The sequence below is a fragment of the Echinops telfairi genome, unplaced genomic scaffold (assembly GCF_000313985.2).
Source record: "Echinops telfairi isolate 266 unplaced genomic scaffold, ASM31398v2 ScPeMD7_2291;HRSCAF=2852, whole genome shotgun sequence".
Taxonomy (NCBI): Eukaryota; Metazoa; Chordata; class Mammalia; order Afrosoricida; family Tenrecidae; genus Echinops; species Echinops telfairi.
The window spans coordinates 42,095,193-42,116,086 of record NW_022106189.1 but is presented as its reverse complement, the minus strand read 5'-3'; the positions used below and the strand labels follow the sequence as shown (position 1 = coordinate 42,116,086).

Below are 20,894 nucleotides of genomic sequence, written 5' to 3'. Positions count from 1 at the left end.
TGTGGGCTGGTCCTTGGAGGGCGGGGGGCAGGGGCGGGGCCTGAGGGCTGACTGGCTTGCTGGGCTCCTCTCACCCAGAGCAGGGCATCTGTCTCCTTTGGGAAACGACAGGGAGCTGACAGACGTAACCAATACTTGATGGGGCACAACCTTGAGGGCAGGAGGGGTGGCTTGCTGGTCACTTTTTGCACGTGTCCCCCCTGCTCCATTTTTATGACCCCGGACCAGGGTCGCTCCACTGTACAAAGTAGACCCTGCACACAGACATTTCAGGAAGCCGGTCACTGGAATCCTGGAGGGGTGGCCACCAGAGTTTGTCTGGGGAGGCGTGGCCCAGAAGGGGCCACTGGCCAGCCTGAGGTGGGCCAGGTAGCCTGGCCTTGTCTAGTTAGCTCGGTCCACTTCAGGAGGCCAGGTAGTAAAACAAACCAGAGAAAAAAAGTAAGCCAATTGTCCATTTTGACAGAGACTCCTCCCTGGTGGCAGAGTGGTTACTCTAGGCTGCTAATCACAAGGTCAGCTGTTTGAAACCATCAGCAGCTCCTTGGGAGAAAGATGAGACTTTATACTTCTTAAAGCAGTGGTTCTCAACCTTCCTCATGCCCCCACCCTTTCATACAGTTCCTCATGTCGTGGTGACCCCCAACCATAACATTACTTTCGCTGCTACTTCATAACTTTAATTTTGCTACTGTTATCAACCGGTGACCCCTGTGAGAGGGTTGTTTGACCCCCCAAAGGGGCAACCCACAGGTTGAGAACCGCTGCCTTAAAGAGTTGTAGTCTGAGACACCCACAATTCTACCCTGTTCCATGGGGTCACTGAGTCGGCTTTGCTTCAACAGCCATGGTGACCATCTAAGTAGAACTATGCTCCCTCCAGTTTCTCAGAAGAAAAAGGTTTTCACACACATTTCCCTTAATAACCTTGGTCGCAGTTCCCTTCTTGTGGTAGCATCATTTCTGGTTTCTCCAGGGCCCCCCACCCCACATTTGTTCATCGTTCCCCCATCCCTACCCCCCACCCCATTCTGCCCCCTGAGCTTTGGTGTTGGGGCAGACACGGACCCTGTGGCCCCACATGGTCACTTGTTCTGAGGCATGTGAGCGTGCTGGCTCACTCTCTAGGCCTGTCTTGGCGATCCCGAGGGTGGCTTCCGTTCCAGGCGGACAAGTGCCCACCGAAGACCACAGCCTCGGGGGTCCTACCAGCCTCTATTAGACCAATAAGTCCGGGCTTTCAGGTATTGATATTTTTCATGGATCCCTTGGTTCCGGTGGACATGGACAGAGCCTCTCGGTCTTCCCTTCGGCCACTCATGACATTGGGGTCCGTGCTGCCCACCTGTCGACTGCAGTCCCTGCAGTCCACCACCACTGCCCCCACCCGCCCATCCTCCTGTTCCAGGGCTTTCCACTGGCAGCTGCTCTGCAAGTGGCTCTCCAGGCCTTTCCTCTGAGCTGCCTCTGGGTGGACTTCAACTCCCAACCTTGGGGCCAGCCATCAAACACTTAAATGCATGCGCCATTCTGGGTCCCTGTGAAGGAGGGAACTGTGGCCAGATGCCTCCTGGAGTTCTTTGGGGACAGGGGTGGGGGGCTTGTTAGCTCTCCTCCAAGCCCAGTGCTTTGGAGACGCTCTCTCATCTACCTTCTGGGCACCGGCTCGGGATTCCCTGCCCAGTGTGAGATTCGGGAGAAGCCCGGTTTGGGCCCCCCAATTGTTTAGACACCTGCAGACTTCCTTATTCCAAGCTCCTTGTGAATCATCCGCAGGAGACCAATTCCCCTTGAATTTCCTCTCCTTTGTGACTTTGTAAAAGCCCGTGTTCAGCAGGCTCGGCCAACTGCGGTCCCTTGCCTGATGTGCTGAGGGAACCAGAAGCCTCCTCCCTCACTCTGCCTCTTCCTGATGGCACCTTTCACCCTGCCCGCTCTGATGGTCTAAGGTGCCCTCCTTCCTGCTCCCAGCCAGAACCCCGGGCTTGCTCTGTTAGGTAGCCCCCCCCTGTAGCCTGTCTTACGGCAGCAGGAGGCAAGTAGGAGGAATGACCGATCCAGCCCTGGCGGTCTCCACAGCCAGAGGGGCTGGACTGTGAGCCTGGGCCGGCGCCTGCGTACAAGAGCCTGGAAAGAAGAGTGATCTGAGAGGCTGAGGTAGTCTGAGGGCCAGAGGACAGAATTTGTAGCCCTGGCAGACCTGGTTCAAATCCTTCCTCCACCCACTGACCATTTCCATGACCCTGGGAGGTCGCTTGGCCCCTCCGAGCTGCTTCTCCCGTGTAGAAACGGGGTGACAAGAACACGTTCAGATGGCAGGAAGTGGCGGGCCAGCGTACGGCAGGAGGAATGGACACCGGAAACCCAGACCGGAAGTGGGAGAAGAATTGAGGGCAGGTCTTTGGGGACTGCACTCAGTGCCTGGAAACAAAGTGTGTGTGTGTTGGGGGGGTGTGTGTTGTTGAGTGGAGCAGGGATCTGCCCTGTCCCCTGTCCCCCAGCTCTCCACCAGGAGTTAGAAAGAGAAGAAAAGAGAACAGGCAGGGTCGGGGCGCCAAGGAAGGGAACGCAGAGGAGGAAGAAAGAAAAGACAGAGAGAGAGGGGAAGAGGGAACGAAAACCGAAGAATGCAGAAAGAGGAAAGGAGTGGGGAGGAAGCTCGTGGCACCTGCCTTGTGGTTGGAGATGGCACACGGGTGGAGTGGGGGACCTGGCACCCACAGGTCTGCAACTCGTGTCCCCGTCACCATTCTGAGGAAGCAAGGGCCCTCCCCGGCTACCCACAGAGCCAGCTGTGCTTGTCCGCCCATGCAGGAGCTGGGCGGCCACTGGTGAAGTTCTCTTCTGGCCTGGCTGGGAGCCGCCTTGCTGGCAGCTCCGTGCATGACCGGAGGCACTCCCCAGGTGCCTAGGCCAGCAGGCTCACATTAGTCAGTTTCCTGCCAGGGTTGTGGTGAGCCAGGAGGTGGAAAGTGCTGGCCAGCGCTGCCACAGAGGCTTTGGGGTTCAGAGCTCCCCTTCCCTGTTGGGGGAGACCCTCCCACAGGCCCTCAGCATCGACGGGCATGTCCCCAGGAACCCACCAGCACGGACTTGGATGATTCCCCTGACCCCGAGCATCCCAGGGTCTGCCAGCACGTTCCTGCATGCTGCTCCTGGCTGCCTGCTGCTTGCTGTGTCCTCCGTGCCCTGCGGGGTACAGAACAGCTGCTGCTAGTCCCCACTGCCCTGCATGGGACACTGTGCTCTCTCTGACCTGCTTCAAGTCCGTCTCCTCCCAGCCCTCTTCCTCTCCCTCTCCCCCATCGCTGCATCACCACCAGTGCCAGCAGCTCCAGGTGAATCACAACTGTGGTGGTTAGGGTTGACCGGGTAAGAAAACAGTTGCCATTCCGGCCTTTCCTGTACAAATGCAGGGACCCTGTTGCACCCAGCATGTTGCTCAGCCATCTCCACCATCTGCATCTAGCGCCCTTCACACAAGGTCATTGCCACCGAAGTGAGGACTGCGCTTTCCAGCTCGCTCCCTCCTGGCCCTGGGAGATTCAGGCAGGACTCTGCAGGCTATGCCCGACGCTCCAGCCACACGGCACATGTCCCATGTCCCCCTCTAACTCTCAGAGGGTTTTTCCTCTGGCTTATTTTGGTTTTGGTGGTCTTTAAAAAAAAGGGGGCGGGGGTATGTTTTCTAGTATATGAAATCCAGCATAGGTAGATCTATAGAGATAATATCTGGATTACTAATGGCTCCTTGGGCGCATGGGAGGGGCGGTTGGAGGGAAATGGGGAGGTAATAGCGAGGACAAGCAGGAAGAAAATGTTCTAGAACTGAGTGTGGTAATAATGATGCAACTCTCTTAAATATGACCCAGCGATGGATGTGCATGACGTGGGAATTAGATGTCAATAGAATAATCTCTTTAAAAAAGATGCAGTCTTAAAGGCCCCATGGCACAGGCCTCCTCTGTTCTCAAGGGTCTGGTGAGTCAGAGTGGACGAGACTGAATGACATGCAACACCAGCGGCAGCAGTGGCACTTGTACCTCACCTGGGATTTTCATCCCTCCTGACGGGCTGGGTGAGCAAATGCCAGGAGCGAACTTGCAGAAATAAACCAAGGGACTGAAACCCAGCTAAACTCCCTGTCATCAAGTTCATCCCGGCTCCTGGCAACCCTCTAGGATCGGGTAGAGCTGCCCCGATGGGTTTCTGAGACGGTCACTCTCTTTGTGAGGGGGTGGCCTCCTCATTCTCCTGTGCCCATGGCACCAGACTGCTCCAGCTGGCTAGCTGTTACCATCTTACCGTGTTACCAACACTCTGGCCAGCTGTGGGGTTGGTACAGAAGGCTTGGGCTTACCCAGCACTTCTTTTCTTTGGTCTGGACTTAGGCCTCCATTCAGGATGGTCCCCAGCACACAGCACAGTAGCCTAGAGGTCTGAGAGTCCCCCGCCCCCGGCTGCGTGGAGGACCACCTAACTCCCCTGCACCTGGCTATCTGCCCACAGATCATGAAGGAGGTCCGCCGCGCGCTCTGCAATGCAGCCACGGATGACAGCAAGCTGCTGCTGCTCAGCGCAGTGGGCAGCGTGTTCTGCAGTGGCCTGGACTATTCCTACCTGATTGGCAGGCTGTCCAGCGACCGGAGGAAGGAGAGCACGCGGATCGCGGAAGCCATCAGGTGAGTCCTGCTCCTGGTGGGACCCAGTGGGGGCACCGTCTAGGCTCACCTCAGGATGCACATGAAAGCACAGTGTGCTAGGTACGTGTGAACTTCACGTTAATAACAGAGTGCTGGGTTTTTCATTTTCAGAAATTTAGCGAAGTAGATCCATCCCCTGATGAAGGATAAGATGTTTTTGATGGGCGTGTTGAGTCAGTTCCAACTCACTACCACCTGGTGCACAAGAGACGGAAACAGTGCCCCGTGCTGCACTGTCCTCACCCATCACTATGAGGGTCCAGCCCATTGTGGCAGCCACCGTCCCCTGCATCTCGTGAGGGCCTTCCACTCTTCCACCGCCCCTCTGCTTTCCCAAGCAGGATGTCCTTCTCCAGGGGCTGGTCTCGCCCGATCACATGTCCACAGTAAATGAGATGAAGTCTCACCATCCTCGCTCCTAAGGGACATCCTGCCTGTACTTCCTCTGAGACAGACTGGTTTGTCTTTCTGGCAGCCAGGGGCATAGGCAGTATTCACCATTCAGCCAGCATTGTAATTCAAAGGCATCAGTTCACCTCCAGTTGTCCTTATTCCATAGCCACCTTTCATATGCATACAAGATGATTGGAACGACTTTGACTTGGGCAGGTATGCCTGAGGCCTCCCTAGTGACCTCTTTGCTTGTTAACGCTTTAGACTTGAGAAGAGGTCTTGGGGCCACAGCCCTCAGGAAATACATCCTGTAATTTCTTCCAGTCCTTCACACCATGCTCCCAAGTCTCTTCACTTTCAGACTTGACACATACGAGGGGGTACCCCCACATCAGAATTGTGCAGGGCGGAGCAGAGTTTTGTATTAGAATGTTTTCCGCTAGGTGAGCATCCAGCAACTTGCTTTGAGCTGTTAGTGCACCCAGTGGCATCACCTGGGAAGGTACTCTCTGATAGTGAATTTTTTCGTAAAAGCAGTTTAGCTCAAACCTAGTTTTGCGTGATGGTCAATTTAAGAGAACAGCGTGTAGCTGTAAAATATTGTTTCCTGCTCTGGAGAAAGGCCGCAGAAACTGTTGTGATGTTGAACACGGCTTACCAGGACAACGCTATGGGGAAAACTCAAGTGTGCAAGTAGTTTTCTCATTTAAAAAAAAAGTGAACTGTCAATTGATGACAAACTTCGCCCTGGATGTCTGTCAACTTCCCAAATGGACAAAAATGTAGGTGTCGTGCATTTGGAGTTCATTCCACAAGGTCAGACTGATAATCAACTTTCTATTTAGAGGTTCTGAAAAGATTGCGTAACAGTGTGTGACAAAAAGCCTGACTTGTGGCAGACAGGGTCTGGTTTTGCCACCACAACAACGCACCTGCTCACGCAGCCACCTCAGTGTGACAGTTTTTGGCAAAAAACAGCATGCCTCTCTTGCCCCATGCACCTTACTCACCTGACCTCATTCTGTGGGACTTCTTTTCGTTTCTGCGATTGAAGAGGGACGTGAAAGGACAGTGTGATTTGACGTAGAAGTGAAGAAGAAAACGAGGAGGTGCTGTCAGCCATCCAAACAGATGAGCTTGAAAAATGTTTCCAAGAATGGAATTGCAGATTTGACTAATGTATTAAGTGTAACAGAATACTTTGAAGGTGATAGGTTGTTTTGTTTTTTTTAAAAAAAAGTAAATACATAGTTTGGAGTCGGGGAAGAAAATAAAATTCCGGTTTTGTGGGGGGTACCCCCTCGTACTGACACTAAAAAAGTCTTTGTTTTTCTCCTGAAATTCAGTTGTTTTTTAAAAATAATTTTATTGGGGGCTCTTACAGCCCAAACATTTCACACATCAATTGTGTCAAGCATATTTGTCCGTGTGTTGCTATCATCATTTTCTAAACATTTACTTTCTATTTCAGTCCTTGGGATCAGCCCTTTTTTCCCTCCCCCACCCTCATGACCCCTTGATAAATTATTGTTTTCATATCTTAAACTCCCTTCCCCCACATTTGTTTTTCATCCCCCTAGATGAAATTGTGTTCTAACTGAGCAACCTGTATTTTTATCTACAGCGTTAGCTGGGCTCCCTGCTGTTGTTGAGTTGATTCCGACTCATGATGACCCTGTAAGGCAGATTAGAACAGCCCCCTGTGGGTTTCTGTGACTGAAACTCTTCATGGGAACAGAAGTCTTTGCCTCTCAGAGCAGCTAGTGGTTTGAACTACTGACCTTGTGCCCCCTCTTCACAGCTCAGGTTGTTTTCCTTAAAGTAGATACTAGTCTTGTCAGTAGCGAGAGGGCACATGTGATTGTCCAAACCATGGCTTTTGAGAATGGAAGGGCGATGACTGGGATGTTACTGGGGGATTGGTATGGGCATATTGGGATAGCCCTGGTAGAGCCTGGCACCCCGAGCTGAGAGTGCAGGACCTGTTGCTGCTGCAGCCCAGTGGCACCGGCTCTGGGAGGGCCAGGGCCTCCCTTGAACCAGGGGAGCTGGGTTCAGCCTTGGTAGAATCTCAGGTTTCAGATGTAGCCACGGGTTCAAGGGGCTCTTGTCTTTCTTCGCAGGGACTTTGTGAAGGCTTTCATCCAGTTTAAGAAGCCCATTGTGGTCGCCATCAACGGGCCTGCCCTGGGCCTGGGCGCCTCCATCCTGCCCCTGTGCGACATTGTGTGGGCCAGCGAGAAGGCTTGGTTCCAGACGCCCTATGCCACCATCCGCCTCACGCCCGCCGGCTGCTCCTCCTATACCTTCCCCCAGATCTTGGGCGTCGCGCTGGTAAGCCCCCTTGGTCTCTGGCGACTGTCTTCTTGGCGATGGGTGGATTTGGGTCCCCAGAAGACACCGCCCCCCGACACCCTAAGTTTGAACTGGGTGGATTTGAGGGTGGGGTATGCTGCCTCATCATTGGAGCCCTTCCCACGAAGGCTCTCTGGTCACATTTGGTGACACCAGAGTCATCGAAAAGTGTTGCTGTTTTGATGTGGCCGAAATTAGAGAGAGTGGGGAATGTTCCGGGCGCGAGGGAAACACTGGCTTCAGACGTGGCCGGACCGAGGGGGAGGCGATGTGGAGGGACAGTGGCATCACATTTTGATCTCCTTGTTCTATAAAGAATTGTGCGACTTATACCAATGCTTTCTAGTGCTCCCTTCTCTGTCAGAGTAGATTCCCGCTTCAGATGGGGGAGGCAGGTTGGGAATTACTCGAGGGGCTTCGCCAAGGAGTCACTGGTGAGGACTGGGGCCCAGAAAATCAGATGGGGCTTAAGAGCTGGTTGTGCCGATGGGTTGAGACCCGGAGTCCTCTCAGCTGGTCTTCTCTTGGGCTCCCGCTCAGGTCCCTCAGCCTCCCGGGAGGGGCTGGGATGGAGACGTGGCCGTCTTCAGCACGTGCAGTGTCACTTACAAGTAGCAAAGCCAGTGGCAAAGCCGGGGTGGGGGCGCCTAGGGGGTGGACTGGGTAAGTGGTGACTGAGGTCTGAGAAGATGACCACTGAACTTCATCCACTGAGCACACACTGTGTGCATGGCTCTTGACTAAGGACCTTACCCACACTGTCAAATTTCCTTTCCACACCAACCCAGGAGAGCCTTGTATTGGTTTGGGGAAGGCTTGCTGCTGTGACAAACAGCCCCGGCACCTCAGTGGTTTTAACACAACACAAAGCTCTGCCCTTTTCCTACTGTCCAGATGAGGGCTTGGGTGAGTCGCCTGCCACCCTGGCTGGGGACCCAGCTGCCTTCCATCCAGTGCTCACCTCACTTCCAGCCAGGGGGGTTGGGAAGAGAGAGAGCCTGGACCTTCACCTGGGACGTTTTCATAGGCCAGGCCTCTTGGAGGGGGCAAATTCACTTCTGTTCCCATCTCCTTGGCCAGGCTCAGTCACATGGCCACACTTAACTGCAAGGGAGGCTGGGAAATGTAGTCTAGCTTTATGTCTAGGAAGAAAAGAAAGGACTTTGAGCGATCTCAAAGCAGCGCCAGGCAGCATGGTGTCCTCTGGTTCCAGTATTGCCCATATCTACTGTAAGGCTTTGCTTCTTTCAGGAGAGACAATTGCTTTCCCTGTCGCGTTATTCTGATTCCATGAGGACGTTCTGTTCTTAGTGCTGGGGTGGTTCACGGCTTCCCATTGCAGCAGTCGCTCTTGGTTCCCCTTGGGGATGGCAGAGGGAGTAATGTTCTCCGGCTTTCTGTCTTCTCTGCCTTAGCTTTTGCATTCTTTCCTTCCGTTCACCTTGGGGGCACCTGTCAGCTCTCTGTTGACATCTCCCAGGTCTGGCATTTGTTAGCAACAGTTAGCTCGAGTCCTTAGCAATACCCCTTTTCCTTCCTTAATAGTGTTCATTGCCCCTTATTCAAAAGGACACCACCCAGAACCATGCAAATAATGAGCCCTCTGTACACACCAGGACCCCACTTCAGAGCACCTTCTTGTCTAAATTGCACATAGTATCGTGCTTGCTGCTCTGGGGAGAGCGTCAAGTCTTGGGGGGGCTAAGTGTATGCCCCCGGTCATACATGTCGTGACCAGTGAAGTTCTCTGACCAGGTTCGGGTGTTCCGAGCTCTGCGGTCAGTGGGTTGTTCATTTTAGGGATCTTTCCCGCTTCCTCCTCGGACTTATTTACTCTTGTCTGGAATCCAGGGCCTTCTGGAGAGCATATAGTTTCCCTTCAGAGTGGGCCCTAAAGGGGTACACTGTCTGGATGGGACAGGATGTCTGTCTTGCCCCTCGGAGTGCTACAAGACCACCCAATTCCCAGTATGCACAAATTAGAAAACATTGAAATCATGGAGGATTTCATCTTGCTTGGATCTACAATCAGTGCTCATGGAAACAGGAAGCAAGAGAACACATGACTCACGGCAGTGGGGATATCTGCTGTTTGAGACCGCTTTACAGTGGGGCAAAGCAAGGCTGTTGTCTTTGAGGCCGAGGTCTGCCTGGCCCAAGCCAGGGCATGTACAGTAGCCTCAAAGGCATGTCAAAGTCGGCCTTGGAATAAGGAAGACTGCCCAGGAATGGGTGGAGTTGAGCTATGGTGGTGGCAAAGAATATTGAAAGTACCGTGGACTGCCCAAGAACAAACAGATCTGTCGGAGTGCTCCTGAGCACAGACTTGGGACATGTTAACAGAAGAGACCGATCCCTGGAGGAGAGGCCAGCAGCCATGGTGAAGCGGAGGGGCATCGAACAGGAGGAAGAAGGCCCTTGGTGAGCTGCACGAACACTTGGCTACAACACCAGAGCAATGGTGAGGATGCCGTGGGACCGGCAGGGTTTTGCTCTGTGGCACAGAGGTGTACGTAGTTATGTGTTGGAACCGACGCAGTGGCTTCTCACACAACAGCAGCGGCGTGGTGTCGATGAAGGTGGCGCTGAGTCAGAAGTCGCGTGCCGCAGACATCAAATGCCACCCCGTTGGAACCTCGTAGCTTTCTTAAAGGGTTGGGAAGACCCCATTCTATTCTCAGCCATCTCTGATGTCGGACGGAGCTGTCCCTGGTTCCTCTGGATTTTGTGCCCGTTTGGTTTGTTTGCTTGCTTAAGTTTTGACTTCTTGGTCTGGCACCTGCCTCTCACAGGAGGTAGGCGGTTGGTCGTCGATGTTTATCTTCTCATTGGAGGCTCCTTCCAGAAGCCCTTGCATATAGTCAGAGAGGTCTCCCTCCAGGGTAGATGGACAGGCATCCTAACGCTCTCGTATTTGCTCATAGCCAAGGGCTCAGCTCTGGCTGTGGTTGGCTGGAGCAAGCTGGTCCTGTCGGGAAGGCAAAGGGGGCTTCGTTATACCATCAGCTCCCCCTGCTCTGTGGATGAGGCCTGGAAGAACCACGGCTCTGGAGTTCTATGTGGTTTCTGACAGATGGATAGAGACGCCAGGATTGAGGCCACCAAAGAGGGAACCCCGGCCCTGCACAGAGGGAGTGCCGGTTAAAGAAGGACTCGGGGTGCCTCCTGGATGAGGTGGAAGGATGAGGGTCCCCCATCCTCTCCCTTCTCTGTGTCGCTCTTGGATGACAGCTGGAAGCAGGGAGAACTGCTAGGAGAGTGGTGATGTCCCTGTCCGCCCTGGAAAGCCACTGACACCACCTCCAGGGCAGCAGGTCCAGCAGGTGGTTCAGCTTGGGGGACGCAGTGCCGCCCAGAGCTGCTCACAGCCTCATAGACGCTGAGCCCAGAAAGCAGGCACATCCCCTAGTGACCGCAGCCACCGGGCTGTCGGACTCCTCCCGTCTTCTGCGGCCACACAAAAATGTCAAAACTGTGCAGTCTTATCTCCCACTCCCCGCTCTCTTTTATTCCAGGCATTCCTGAAACTCCAGGAATGTTGCCCGTTGAGACGAGCTCGCTCCAAGAAAGAGTTGAGTCTGGCTGCTTCCACTGGCTTTGTTCCTCTTCTTTCTACTTCCGGAGACAGAGGTGTTTTTTGTTTTTACAAAAGATGCTGCATGTGTCTCCCTGCAGACATCTTACCAAAGGTGTGTTCTGGACGCTGCTATTCTCTCTGGAGCTGCTGTGACCACCACACACCGAGGGCTTCCAACAACCGGACAGGGTCTCATAGCGCTCCACACAGCTGATTGTTGTGAGGAGCCATTGAATTCGTTCTGACCCCCAGTGAGACTGTGCCCAACAGGACGACGCCCCGCCCCGCCCGGCGCCATCCTCACAGTCCTTAAGTGTGAGCACGTTGCTGCAGCCACTGTGTCGGCCCATGTTCGTGGGGGTCTGCCGCATCTTTTGATGGTGCCCCTCTACTTTACCCAGCGGGAGGTCCTTTTCCCAAGACCGGACTCTCCTGACCACTTGTCCGAAATACACGAGACGACGAAGTCTCACCTTCCTTCCTTCTCAGGAGTACCCTACCTGGTATTCTTTCAAGACAGACCTGTTTGTCCTTTGGGCAGTCCATGGTACTTTCAACAGTCTCGCGAGCACCGTGATTCAAATCCATCCCTTCTTCGGTCTGCCTTATTCATTGTCTGTCTTTCACGGGCATAGGAGGTGATAGAAAATACCATAGCTTGGGCCAGGTGCACCTCAGTTCTCAGAGCGACCTCCTTGCTCTTCAGCACATTAACGGGGTCTTGTGCAGTGAGATTTTCCCAGTGCGGTGCATTGTTTGATCTCTGACCGCTGCTTCCATGAGCAATGATCGTGGATCCAAGCAAGATGAAATCCTTCACTACTTCTTTGCTCAGTTACTACAATTTCGCCTGTCGCTCCAGGTGTGACGAGTGTGCAGTAGAGAGGTTGGAAATCAAGGTGCCAGCAGGGTGGTGCCCAGCTCCTGGTGGCTGCGGGGTAATGTTTGGCTCTCTCTGGCTTGTAGCTGCATAATCCCTTCCATCTCCGCCTTTTCACATGGGCTTCCCTCTGCACCTCCATATCCGCATCTTGCTCTCGTCTCTCTCGTAAGGACCCCAGCCCTTGCGTTCATGCCCGTGGTCATCCAGCGTGACGTGCACATCATCCGCATCACATGTGCACGGCTACTGCAGGCCCGCCTCAGAGACCCATTGTTTAGCACGCCGAGCATCTATGGGTGCCATTCTCCCACGAGTCCACACTTCTGCGTCATGCTTTCGCACGACGATATAGTGTCAACATCACTTTCCTAAGTAGTCACTTTCCTCAGAGTCACCTCGCCAGCCTTCTAGTGATTCTCCTGATTGCAGTGGCTTAGAGTGGAATCTTTAATGCCCCCAAGGTCTGCCCGTACTTCTAAGTACCCACCGGTAGAGGGGTTGCAAGTTGAGCATATCTTTGTGGGCAGAGAGCAGCGGTGGGGGTACAGTTCAACCCATGACACCCACCTAATGCATTTCTCTACTCCAGCGAAGTGGGGTGTCTTGTAGGCCGTGGCGACGCATCCTTGACAGCCGGTGGAGGTGGGGAACCTGGGAACAGGCCTGGAGGCAGTGAGAACAGAGCAGCCGACCCCCCAGGACAGGACGCAGGCGCGGGACATGGATGGAGGACAGGGCAGGGAGGTGTCGTCTGGTGGGAAGGACTGGAGAATCCATCCTGAAGAAGATCAGGACCAACTGCATCCCATGGCCTGCTGGCGGTGACCATGCCGCCTGACAGGGCAGCCACTCCACCCTGTGCTCCCCGTGCCTGAGGCTCTCCCTACCCATGGCTCCCCTGGGAATGTCAGGGACTGACGGTATATTTCACATCAAAAGGTGCCTCCCTGGCAAGTGGGCTGCAGGTCCGGGGAGGGCAGGGGTGTCTTCTGTCCCTACAGGGTCCTGGACCATCGCAAGAGACATGATACTCTGCCTGTGTGACTTGGGGTGACTGCTTGGGCATCAGAGGAGTCCAGAAATCTAGTAGGGTCCAGAATTCACCCACCAGCAGAACTCTTTGTCCATATCCCCTGCCCCTGTGGATGATCCTACCCCTCCCCTCCCACCAAACAGGTGTGTCAGGGCAGCTCTGAGCTCACTGGCTGCCCCCTGCACCCAGAGAAGGAGAGGGAACCCTTCAGCCAGTGCCGACTTGGAGACCTTCCAGAGGAGTCTCAGTGGTGTGGGGGAGGGTCACCTGGACATGACTAGACATCACGACTGACATACTGCCCCCTCACTCCATGGACTCTGTCTTCAGGGCTACTGACAGGGACAAACCACCCAATAAACAAAGTAAGCACAGGCTTCTTTGTGGGTATTTACTATTCTGTAGTGTACCGTTTTGAAGGTGGCAGGTTATGTGTCGGCCTGGTCCCCCCAAGGTCAGCAGTTTGAAGCCCCCAGCCTCTGTGGGAGAAAGATGAGGCCGTCTGCACTTCTAAAGATGGACAGCCGCACAAACCCAAAGGGCAGTCGCCCCGTCCTCTAGGGTCGCTGTGCTGGGATGGACCGTGGCAGTGAGGGTTTTGTCGGTTTGTTTTTGAGAGCATACGAGTTCTCTCTCTTTCCCCCCCGCCACACCTGAGATGCTGCCTTTAGGTCTGCCAGGCATCTGTCTCGCTCCCAACCTCACAGCCCCGCCTCGCAGAATCAGAGGCTGTTTTTCAAATGTATAGCCCCTCTGGCCCCCACCACTCCCACCCCAGGGCCAGGCTGACTTGTATTTTCTGACTCATCGGAAACCCATGTGACATCATTCTCTACAGAATTGTAAGCAAGCACAAGAAAGCCTGGGTTTGCCTTGCTTATTGGGCAATCCACCTCTGGTCAATCAACAGCGAAGCCCTTGGCTGCCTTGAGCCACCAGCCTTCCACAGGAGGAAAGACCTGGCGGGCCTTTCTCTTGTCAGTTTGATGGCAGTGTTGGAAACTCTATGGGGCACGTCCGTTCTGTCACGTAGGGTCACATTTGACCAGCAGCCCGTGAAAGCAACCATGATTCAAAGTCACCGTAAATCCCTTGCTCCCTTTGAGAATGCCCCAAAAGCCATAGCCCCCTTTCCCTCCCAAATTTCACACAGACATACGCACACTGATGGGACCCCACAGGTTCCCCAAACCTCATCCTGCTTGACTTTGGGGTACAGGGTCAGCCACAGGCACTCAACCCTCTCCTTCCCACTTCTGCCTTTGCAGGCCAATGAGATGCTCTTCTGCGGAAGGAAGCTCACTGCTCAGGAAGCCTGTAGCCGGGGGCTCGTGTCCCAGGTCTTCTGGCCAACCACCTTCAGCCAGGAGGTCATGCTGCGGGTCAAGGAGATGGCATCCTGCAGTGCCGTGGTGAGCCCCCCACCGGCTCCCCAGAGCCATCTGAAATCTCTGGTGTCCGCTCCACACGCTTGACTCTAACAACACGGGTGCGGCTGGGGCCCTGAGCCCCTGCCGTGGAATAGCCACTCGTTAACGTCTGACTCCACTCCAACGTAATGGTTCACCAAGTGGAAGTGAGTCGTCATGCAGGGCAAGGTCTGTGTGTCCCTCATGTGGAGTAGACTGAGGAGGAGGAGGAGGAGGGCCTGGTCTCGCCATCTCGGGCGGCCAATATCATAATCCCGGCATTGGATGGATTGGTTCATCTCAAACGAGCAGATAGCCACAGCTCAGACGCCAACCAACGGTCTTATCATCCAGTCAGGCAGTTTTTTTCTCATTGAAAACTTTTCTGTTTTCGTTGCAGGGGCAAAAAAAAAAAAATTCTGCTGAGTGGGCCTGTGCGGTTGAAGCCCATGTAGGTCAGGCCCTTGTAGGTCAAGGATCAACTGTGTCTGCTTATTTCATGTGAGGGAGAAGCTACCATGTGCGTCTGGTTGGGACCGACTGATGTCCCCCAGCCGTGTGTTTAAAGGTTCACCCCCATCCTGGCTGGCGTCAGCACTTCTTCACTTTTCATGGCCACGTAATATTCCACACCTCCCCTGTCTCACGTTTTGTTTATGTATTTGCCTGGCCATGGGCATTTGGGGCATGCCCACCTCTAAGCTGTTGCAAAAAGTACTGCTGTGGCCATTGGTGGAGAGTCCATTTGTGCCCTGGACTTCCACATGCTATCTATCAGATGCCTCTCATGGGTCAAGTAATCCAGGCCCTCTTTGAATCTTCCTGATAGGAGGAGTGGTGCCTTACAGTGGACCCCACTGCTAGCAGGCTCAGGGCCTCAAACTGAGTTTTCAAAAGTCTTACAGAGAATGTGTTGAATTCACGCATGCTTTGAAATGTGTGAGAGGAGCCTTGGTGGTGTGGTGGTTGAGCGTTTAGCTGCTGTCTTCATGGTCCGCAGTTCAAAACCACCAGCAGCTCGTTGGAAGAAAGACTAGGATTTCTACTCCTATAAACAGTTACAGTCTCAGAGACCTACAGGGAGTAGCTATGAGTCAGCACCGACTTGATGGCAGCGGGTTGATATGTATATTTTTTACCAGAATTTAATTAAAAAATAAACAACAAATAGAGCCTGTGTAACTTAGTACGTACCTCTTCAGTATTGAGAGAAGCCCTGGTGATGTAGTGGTTATGCGCTGGGCTGCTAACCACAAGATCAGCAGTTCAAAACCACCAGCTTCTCCTTGGGAGAAAGATGGGGATTTCTACTCCCATAAAGAGGTACAGTCATGGCAGCTCACAGGGGCAGTTCTACCTGGTCTTGTAGGGTTGCTGTGAGTTGGCATCAGGTGGATGGCAGTTTGTGAGTTGTTTTTTGTCTCAGTTTTGAGAATCCGACTCAGAAGGAGAGGATCTGCACCATTCCCAATCTCAAACCAGACTCACTGTCCTAAAGCCGACTGCAACCCACGTTGCCCTGCTGGCATAGTGGGTTGCTCATTGGGCTGCCAGCTATGAGGTTGGCAGTTCAAATCCCCCAGCCGCTCTGCAGGAGAGAGATGGAAACTTCCTGGCCCTGTGAAGTTGGCCTGCCTTGGAAACCCACAGCGGGCAATTCTAACTTTGTCTTTCGGGTCGTGGGTCTGCTGTGAGCCAGCACGATTAGACTTCTCCGCTTTGAGACCTTCTCACAGGAGAGATTTATACTCAGGGACAAAGCGTGTTAATTTAAAAAAAGAGATGCTCATGATACAAAAGACTCACAAACCACTCACTGCCGTCTAATCATAGCAACCCTCCCGGAAAGATCAAACTGCCCCCTAGGTCTCTGAGGCCGTCGCCGTCAGGGGAACAGACATGGGTCTTTCTTGGCTTTAACTGCCGACGGGCCATGAGCAGCTGGGCCGATTTAGCCCCATGTCCCCAGGGCTTCTTAAATGTGCCCAGCACGCACAAACCCACAAAGCAGCTACCGCGTTCAGAGAAACCGGACGCCACAGCAGATAGGATCGCGGGATACGCCGGGGCCAGCCGCGAGACGAGCGAGAGGCAGCCAGGCGTGATGTCCTAGTGTTTAATTTCCGGCGTGCAGCTACCGAGTGCAAGGCCCACACTTAAATGTCACTGTTTGCCTCTGAAGGCGCTCAGAAAAGCAAATACGCACACAGTTGCGCAAAGGCAGGCGCCAGGGAGTAACGTAGCCAACACTTCGGCTGCCGTGGCCAGTTAACCAAGTGTCGGTCTTATCCTGCACGGCACTGCGGGGCGTGGCGTGGGAACGTCTGGTTGGAAGACAGGAGTCGAGGCAGGTGGCTGTCTTTCTCCTCTTGTGAAAAATTAGTCTTGGAACTCCACAGGGGGCAGTTCTGCCCTACGCTACAGGGTCCCTCTGAGTTTGCTTCTTGGTTTCGTTTTGTTTTATGACTGTTAGCCCTCCTGTTACCCTTCCTGGTAAGGACTCCTCTGCCCACGCAGCCTGAACCAGAGGTGCCCTGACTGACAGAGCAGGGCACACGGTACACTGACAGGCATCACATCAGCTCATTGCATGTTCGCAGCTGTCCTTGAGTTGAGCATCCTGATTCCGGTTGGGCAGAATAAATAAATGTGGGCGTGGGGAGGTGAGAGCGTGTCCCAAGCCTTTCCGGGATGCCCACCGAAATGGGGACAGCCTTGAGGACACCCTGGGGCCGAGGGCCCACCCTCTTGGCACACGTGCGTTCGTGGCTGGTGATCAGGGAGCACCGGGCCAACAAGATTGCCTCCTTTGGCTCCAGACGTTGTGAGGTTGAGATGTGTGCTGTGGTCCGGCCAAGGGTGGCCCTGGAGCAGCGTCCCGAGGCCCAGCTAACGAGACTCCCGTTGGGTTCCCCTGCAGGTCTTAGAAGAGTCCAAATGTCTCGTGCGGAGCTTCCTGAAGTCGGTGCTGGAGGACGTGAACGAGAAGGAGTGTGTGATGCTCAAGCAGCTGTGGAGCTCGTCCAAGGGCCTGGACTCCCTGTTCAGCTACCTGCAGGACAAGATCTACGAGGTCTGAAGGACCACGGCTCCCTGGCCCCAACACTCAAGGGTGCCTGCCTTCCAGCGTTGCCCTGTGTCTCAGAAATCAGAGCACAGTGTGCCCTGGCCAAGAAGCTTGTCGAGGTGTCCCTTCGTACCTAGGGTTGTGTCCATGTCTTTGTGTCCTTTGGTTGCTCCCTCGTTGGTTTCATTTTGTGTAGCAGATGGGAATCGCAGAATACTTGGCCTCCACCCTGCCCACCCCCACTCCCCTAGGCATCCCTGCCCCTCTGGCTGGAGAGCTACCGAGGGCTATCTCTTCCCAGGCTCTGCCAGGCCCCCACGCTCCCCCGTCTTTGTCCCCACTCACTGAAATGCATCGCCGCGGTCCAGGAAAGGGGAGACCATCATCCCCCATCCTTCTGACTCAGGCTGTGTCTACACAGTGCCTCTGGCGGGGAGACCCGGCCGCCATGGCTCTCTTGGACTGGGTGCAGCTTGGGTGGCAGGGGAGAACTCTTCTTAGAGCTGTCCCAGACTGGTGAACAAAGCAATCGTGTTGACCTTGCCTCTGCGCTGTCCTCTCCGACATGCGCCTGTGTGACCTTCAGGCCTTGGTCTTCAAACCCAGCGAGTGATTGATTTTTGCCACCCCCTGAATAGTGTACATTTAGAGATGTTTTTGTTAAAGCTATATTTTTTACACCGATGTAAGGCGGGAATTCTGATAATTTATGTGTATTATATGTAAAGCTAGTTTTGCAAGAACCACCACCCCAGACTCCTCGGAAAACTTGATTCCCCACCCCTCCCAGAATCAGACTATTTAAGTTATTTATTTGTGTTTATATAATGCTGTGTCTGTTGCCTGTACAGATGGTACCTTCGTGCTTCCCTGGACCCGAGCACATGCAAGGTTCTTGCCGTTGGTGCATTCTAGCAATGGCCTCTGTAGAGATGAAACTGAGGTGGCCGGCAGAGGAAGGACTACAGTGGGTACAAGGGCGGGCTTGGTACCAGGCCCACTGAGGGTCAATTGGGTCTCAAATACTAGCCCTTGAGCCTGTCCTTAGGGGAACTCATGGGAGGGGTTTCTCTTCACTTGGCTGCCTTTTCGGAGATAAAGGGTCCTCCCAGCCCAAAGGGTATACAAACCTACAGTTCTTAGCATGTTTAACGTTCTTAACATGTTTAACATCCCCAAGAGGTGGGGGAATAAGGCCCTTACCGAGGGACCCCGCATTGTCTAGAATCCGGCTCCTTTGCTTGGGGGAAATGCTTGAACTTGGTCCTAAGGGTTTGTTTCTTCTGTTATGTCCTGATTTGGGTCTTCCTAGGAGGGTGAGACAGAGTTCTCACTCAGCTGAGCTATCAGCCAAAGGTCTACATCGTCCTCTCTCCAAATGTCCAGACAATCCATATATTTTTTTCTCTCTCTTTCATTCTTAACTGTCACCGACCCAAGGTAGCAATGGCCAGCAGCTGGTCTCTGACCATCAGACTACAGTCCCAGAGTCAGCTGCCGGGAGGGAGGAGGGTTTGATTTTGACTTAGTTGGTGAGGACAGAACTAATCTCAATGAACAGGAGAACCTTCTACATGAAGCTACGCCTGGTCTGAGTTGGGCGCCCAGAGAAAGGTCGATGCTCGAGGTGTTGGGGGTTTTCCATGCCCATGGCTAACCCTGTGGTCCCGGCCCGTATTCTCTTTGCCTCCAGCAGTCACCAGCCACTCTGGTCCCTGGAGGTGTTGAGTGGATCAGTCAGTATCTGGGGAGGCCTGGCTGGGGGAGATGAGGAGGGCTGAGAAGGAGAGATTGGTCCTCTCTAAGTGGCGCAGGGCAGGTCAAGCGGAAGGACCCGTGGCCCTGGAGCTTTTTTGGTCCAGAGAACAGGTTGAGTGTCTACACCAGAGCCAGGAAGGATCCTTTCACAGTGACTCTCAAATTCTTTAGGACACTTGATCCCTAAGACACCCTTGGCACCTTCTACGGGAAATCCTCCTTGAGTTTCCCCAGGACTGCTTGACGGTAAGGGAGGAGAGGAAACTTCTTTCTTCTTCTTGGGCCTGTGCCATCTTGGCCATTGGAGCTGGCAGGGAGCAGCCACCTTGGCTAAGTCCAGGCAGAGGAAGACGAACTCAAGTGTCCTGGGTACCTTCCGTTTGGTCCATTTGGGTCCCGCATGGGGAATGCTGTCGGCACACACCTGCTTCCGCTCAGTGTCGGTTGTTACATACCCACTTGGAGAAAGCCAACGCGGGCTTGTCCAGAGCCCTCAGACATCCCTCCTGGCTTGATTCGTGTGTCAGACAATCCCTCCACCACCACTCCCTCCTTCAAAGGAAGCGCCCCTTTCTGCGTAGCTTCCGATGTGGGGCAGCTCCAGTGAACATCCCTAGAAAAGGTGTCAGGATTCTTAACTGGACATGGAAGAGCATGTTTGGGAATTCCTTTGGATCCACACCCATCTGTTCCCTGCTGGAAGAGCCAGGCTTGGTGTAGCTTCGGCTGGACCCCCACATCATAAACACTTTTATGGATCTCGCCTGAGGACCGAGCTGTGGAATCGTGTCTGAAATGTGGAGTTCATGTTAATTTCTAGGTTGTGGAGCTCACGGGCAGTGTTTCAGCTATTTCCCTGTAATCCATTTGCTTACGGATGTCTTGCCAGGTTGGCAAATGTTGGTCAGGTCTGTCTGCTTACCTTTTGCTTGCTGACCAGGTAGACTGAACCAGTGAAATTTTTAGTTTTCCAGATAATTTTTTTGATAATGTGTCGAAGAAATTTGCTGACGGCCAGTTGGCCCAAGACCAGACCTGTGTTGTGTTGGGAGATTTAACCCTGACAGTTGTCTTGGGACAATGCTCCGGCTTCATTTGAAAATGTTTCGACAGTAGCACTGCTGTCTTTCAATAGGATCCATTCTTCTCTTTCTCTCAACTGCTTTGCCCCTGCACTGTCCCATGTCCATCATTCCCTAGAGCTGGGTGGGCCTGTGAGGAGTCCAGGGTGCCCTCCCTGTTTCCTCAGGGGCTGGGAGAATGGCTGGGGGTGGAAGGTTGACATCTCCTTGGTCAAGGAAGCTTTTCCAGGCAAGCACTGCCCCCCTAGTGACTGTGTGTCTGGACTTACCTTTATTCTGTCCCCCGGACCCCCCAGATGCTTAGTGCCTATTGTATCGGGGTGAAGACATTCGTGTTAACGCCCCGTTAAAGGAGGACTCCTTGTGGGACTTGGCCAGGGCAGTTGGACGCCTTCACCACTCGGCAGCCATAGCCTACTGCCAATGCGCCTTCGCCCCTCTGCTTTGGAATAATGCCTTTGAGCGTAAAGCATCCACGTGACCCGCGGAGCATGCATTCGGATTGTAGGTGAAGGTAGATGAAACCAGGAAATGTTCCCTCTGACGCATGGAAGTCGGTTTTCCATACGAAGTTGATTGTTAGGATGGGAAAAACAAACAATCATCAAATCAGACCCGGAACCAGGCCTTTGCA

General features: G+C 53.7%; 1 protein-coding gene across 2 annotated transcripts in view; it reads left to right on the top strand.

Annotated features, from left to right (window-relative positions):
* The window catches only part of CDYL2 (chromodomain Y like 2), an 89,908-nt gene extending 69,020 nt beyond the window's left edge, over positions 1-20,888 (top strand). For both annotated transcript variants that reach the window (XM_045293710.1, XM_045293709.1), the window contains 4 exons: positions 4,510-4,682; positions 7,220-7,430; positions 14,213-14,356; positions 17,274-20,888. In XM_045293710.1, the coding sequence (XP_045149645.1) occupies positions 4,510-4,682; positions 7,220-7,430; positions 14,213-14,356; positions 17,274-17,432 (687 nt within the window). In that variant the 3' untranslated portion in view covers positions 17,433-20,888. The remainder of the gene's footprint in view (positions 1-4,509; positions 4,683-7,219; positions 7,431-14,212; positions 14,357-17,273) is intronic.
* The last annotated feature ends 6 nt before the right edge of the window (positions 20,889-20,894 follow it).